At 56.1% G+C, this 4048-nt stretch overlaps 1 protein-coding gene across 1 annotated transcript; it reads left to right on the top strand.

Annotated features, from left to right (window-relative positions):
• Positions 1 to 413: 413 nt before the first annotated feature.
• Positions 414 to 2249, top strand: LOC142085633 (receptor-transporting protein 3-like). The gene is made up of 2 exons (XM_075157696.1): positions 414 to 579; positions 1685 to 2249. The coding sequence occupies exons 1-2, from the start codon at positions 434 to 436 to the stop codon at positions 2247 to 2249; spliced, it is 711 nt and encodes a 236-aa protein (XP_075013797.1). The 5' UTR covers positions 414 to 433.
• Positions 2250 to 4048: the final 1799 nt, after the last annotated feature.

Genomic DNA, 4048 nt, shown 5'->3' with positions numbered 1-4048 from the left:
GTTATTCCTATGCTGGGCACAACCTCTGCCGGTTCGCCCCTGCTGCCATGACAGTGATGGGCAGGGGCAGCCTGGCAGGGGGTTGCTTTTCCAACCTCTCTGCCTCTCTCCAACCTCTCAGCATCACGAGAGCACAGCTTCAGCAGGGTCAGGAGTTCATGTGTCGGACTTGGGGAAACCCAGCTTTGGGTTGTCCTTGCTTTGGGGGACATTTCAGCTGGCCAGGACCTGGTGCAGCGTCAGCAAAGCCTGTTGATACAGGGATTGGGATGGGGCGGTGCTGCTCACGCGGGAGCAAAGGTTCCCCTCTCCAAGCACAAAGACGTGCAAAGAGCAAAAGTTTGAGGAAAAGAAAGTTGCACACATATATCAGCACCCAGAAGCCGCAAGCTTGACCGTGGTCACTGCCTCTTACCCAGCTCCAAGTGGGACCATGGGGACCTGGCAGGACATTTTTGCAGCTAAAATTGCAGATATGCACTTAACAGAGCCGTGGATGCTTCAGGAGGACGATAGCCTGCAGGTGCACGTCCTCAAGCCTGGCTGGAAGGAGTTTGTGCAGCGCCGTGCTCTCGGGAGGTAGGGGGCTGCTGGCTCGGTCCCTGTTGGAGCGGGACCAGGGACGATGGGCTGCCATGCAGACCTTTCCTTTTCTCAAAGTTTGCTTGTAGGAAACAGCTATTGACATGAAAGGGACAGTTTGGAGGTGGGTGAGGCTGGGAGGGGTTTTGCCGTTTTGTTCCAAGCTTGCTGGGTTATTGCTAAACCGGAAAAAAATCATGATAATTGGAGGGTAGTGTGGCAGCTCCACAGGGCCAAAGGGCAGCTGGTATTTGGCCAAGATACAGCTGCTGGGCAAAGGGCAGCTGGTATTGGTGTCAAGATACAAAGAGCTTTTCCAGCGAGTAGGGGTGGTTATACCACGCTAGAGCCAGATCTTCTGGGTTTGCACCCAGGGGATGAGGAGAGGGAGAGCCACTGTCTGCCGGGACATGGGGCGATGCCTCAGCAGTCCCTGCATCTACACTAGGCTGTGGGGTCCTAGAGCAGAGAGAGGCTGTGGCTCTGCGTTGATGAGAGGCCCCATCCCAACCGTTTCCACCCCGGGCAGGACCCTGGGCATCGACCAGACACCCTGCCTGGGTGGCAGCAAATGGAGACCTTGGCTGCCAGCCCCCACGCAGATTGTGCAGATGAAGAGCTGTGGGTTACACACCTTTTAACTCCTCAAGACATCTCCTCACCTGCCCTGCAGCCTCCACCCACACCTTCCTTCTATTTTTCTTCTTTTTTTTGACTTCCCTGGCCCTGAGCTTGACGTTGGCTTTCCGCTGAGCTGTGATGAGCTGGCATGGGTGAGGGGCTGGACCTCCAAATAGACTTGGGGCCTGATGCTTCCTGCTCCAAGGATCCTGCTCCATTCTGGCAGTGGGGCCAGAAAGGGCTAGGAAAGGGGGACAAGGGTGGTCCCAGCAGGCAGCCTGGCTCCTAAAATCTTTAACATCTGTGTCGAACTCCCCTGACTGGCATCATGCTGTTAGGGGGAGGACAGTTTGGTGTAAAGCTTGCATGAGGGAAGTTAATCCATCAGTCCTGGCTGCCCTGGTCCCTACTGACTGCATGGGAAGGCACCGGCTCAGCACGGGGAGCCCAGGATGAGCTGGTCTCCTCCATGCCCTGGCAGGTTTCAGTGCTCCCAGTGCTTTCGTGAGTGGTCCTCGGCCAAAGTGCACATCCTGTTCCACATGTGCCGGCGCCAGGGCCAGGGCACGGTGCGGATGCGAGTCTTCCGCCAAGAGTGCAGGCGGTGCTCCGACCCCCGGCTGGAGGAGCCGGAATTCAGCCAGGAGACCATGGAGAGGCTTCTGCACAACCTGGTGCTAAAGATCCTGAAGTACTTCTATCACCTGCCCACCCAGCCCTCTGACCTCCTGGAAGTCGTGGTGGACCACACCACGCTGGGGGTGGGGCCGCACGACAGCGCCCGCTGTGAGGGCTGCCAGCTCGGCGTTTGCAGCGAGTCGAGGCTGGTCCCGGCGTTGGATGCCTGGGAACCCTTGATGGATGCAGACAAGGCCAGGACCCATCGCACCCTGAAACGCCAGGGCGTGAGGCCCTATGCGACCCCAACCCACCACCCCTCGCCCTTCAATAGCAACTTCGTCTGGAAACGCTGCTGCTGCATCGTCAGCTCTTTACTCTGTGTTTTGGCAGCGCTCATCTTCGTCCTGCTTTATTTCACCAAGTAGTGGGAGCTGGGGCTCGCAAAGAGGAACAGGGGTGATGGCTGGAGGGGCTGATGGAGCACCTGGAAAATTGGATGCCCAAGGTCAGCCCTCAATCATGGCATGGTGAGGCTTCCCCGGCTCGTGGGGGCATGGGGACACACCGGGGCCCCTCAGCCAGGCGCCTCGTCCCACAGCCTCGGCGAGCCTGGTGGGTCTGATGGTTTCTTATGGGACATATTCTGCATGAAGATGACCCTCAGCTGCCCCATGCAAAGGATGAGTGTACTTGCAAGAATAAAACAAGCACATTCTCCTCAGCCCAAGGATGCATTTGTGCTTTTTAATTTCTCCAAAGCCTTTTCTATGTACGTGTGAGCAGCTCAGAGGGAAGCTGGGGGCTGCCTTTATCTGCCAGCTGGGCTCAGCTTCCAGGGAGATACATCCTGATGCTCTCCTGACTTTGGCCTTGGTGGAACTGGGCACCCAAAGCAGCTGAAAGGCACCTAGAGCTGGAGGTTTGCAGCAAAGTCAGGGGAGGCCGGTGCCCATGGAGGCTGGCACTGCCTCGTATGAGCTGTGTACAGCAGCATCTACCCTGGCCCCATGCACTGGTGGATGTCCCTTGTGTCACCAGGGGCCCAGAGATTGCTTCGTCCTCCAGAAACATCTGGGTGCTGAGGTTTCGCAAGGGGACTCTTTATCAGGGAGTGTAGTGATAGGATGAGGGGTAATGGTTTTAAACTGAAGGAGGGTAGATTTAGATTAAATATGGGGAAGAAATTCTTTACTGTGAGGGTTATGAGGCATTGGAACAGGTTGCCCAGAGAAGTTGTGGATGCCTCATCCCTGGAAGTGTTCAAGGCTGGATGAGGTTGGATGAGGCTTTGAGCAACCTGATCTAGTGGAAGGTATCCCTGCCCACGGCAGGGGGGTTGGAACTAGATGATCTTCAAGGTCCCTTCCAACTCAAACCATTCTATGACTCTATGACTGTGGCTGTGAAAAACACCCTGGCAAACACAACCCCCTCCCAGCTGGCTGGGCACCCTGCGGTGGGGGCAAAGGGTGCCCAAGGTTGGCAAGTGCAAGAAGGCTGCAGCAGCAAGTCCCAAGTCTCTGCCCTGTTAGGTCAATCATGGGGAAATTGCACTTATTGGGCTACAGGGTCTGGGCAAAGGAGACGATGCTGACTCCTGCTGCTGCTACTTCACCCTGCAGGACTCAGGGGTCTTGGTGGGCATCATAAAGTTGGGAGGAAAACGGTTGTCCCTGCAGCCTGACACCCCCCAGCCTCTTACCTTCCCTGCAGGAGAGCTGCTGGGCTCCTGCAGGACTTACCATGGGGACAGCATGTTCTGTGGGCACGACTTTGGGCCAGAAAACCAAGGTGAAATTGATCTATAAATGCTTGCAAAAGTTTTTGAAATAACCTGCACGTCATAAGGCCCAAATACAACCGTGGTTACCAAGGTTCGTTTGCCCTGGGGTCCTGGGGTGAGCAAGTGGTGGGGTAAATCAGAAGTGAGGCAGCAGAGATCGGGACTCCTCTGGTATGATCTCCCCGTGACCAGAAGTTCAGAGCCTCTCCTGGATTTCTTTTTCATGTAAAGAGCCTGATTGCTCTCCTGACCCCACCATGCATCCCGAATCGCCTGTGGCGGGGAGCCCTCAGGGTAACTTTGTTGCTGAAATGCTTCTTTTTGTTTCTTCCTCTTTGTGTGTTACAGTTGCCTGCATTTTTGTGTTAAGCAAGACTGTCCCCCCTCTCCATCCCTGGTGGGTGATGCCCGGTGGGCAGCGCGTGGGCAGGGCCAGGGACC

Source organism: Calonectris borealis, chromosome 9 (assembly GCF_964195595.1).
Source record: "Calonectris borealis chromosome 9, bCalBor7.hap1.2, whole genome shotgun sequence".
NCBI classification, from domain to species: Eukaryota; Metazoa; Chordata; class Aves; order Procellariiformes; family Procellariidae; genus Calonectris; species Calonectris borealis.
Note: the sequence above shows the minus strand (reverse complement) of the source record. Positions and strands in the feature narration are given on the sequence as shown.

Excerpts from the sequence above, each read along its gene's own strand:
- LOC142085633 (XM_075157696.1), top strand. The coding sequence starts at position 434 with ATGGGGACCTGGCAGGACATTTTTGCAGCTAAAATTGCAGATATGCAC. Across the intron at positions 580-1,684 it reads CAGCGCCGTGCTCTCGGGAG|GTTTCAGTGCTCCCAGTGCT; the intron begins GTAGGGGGCTGC and ends ATGCCCTGGCAG.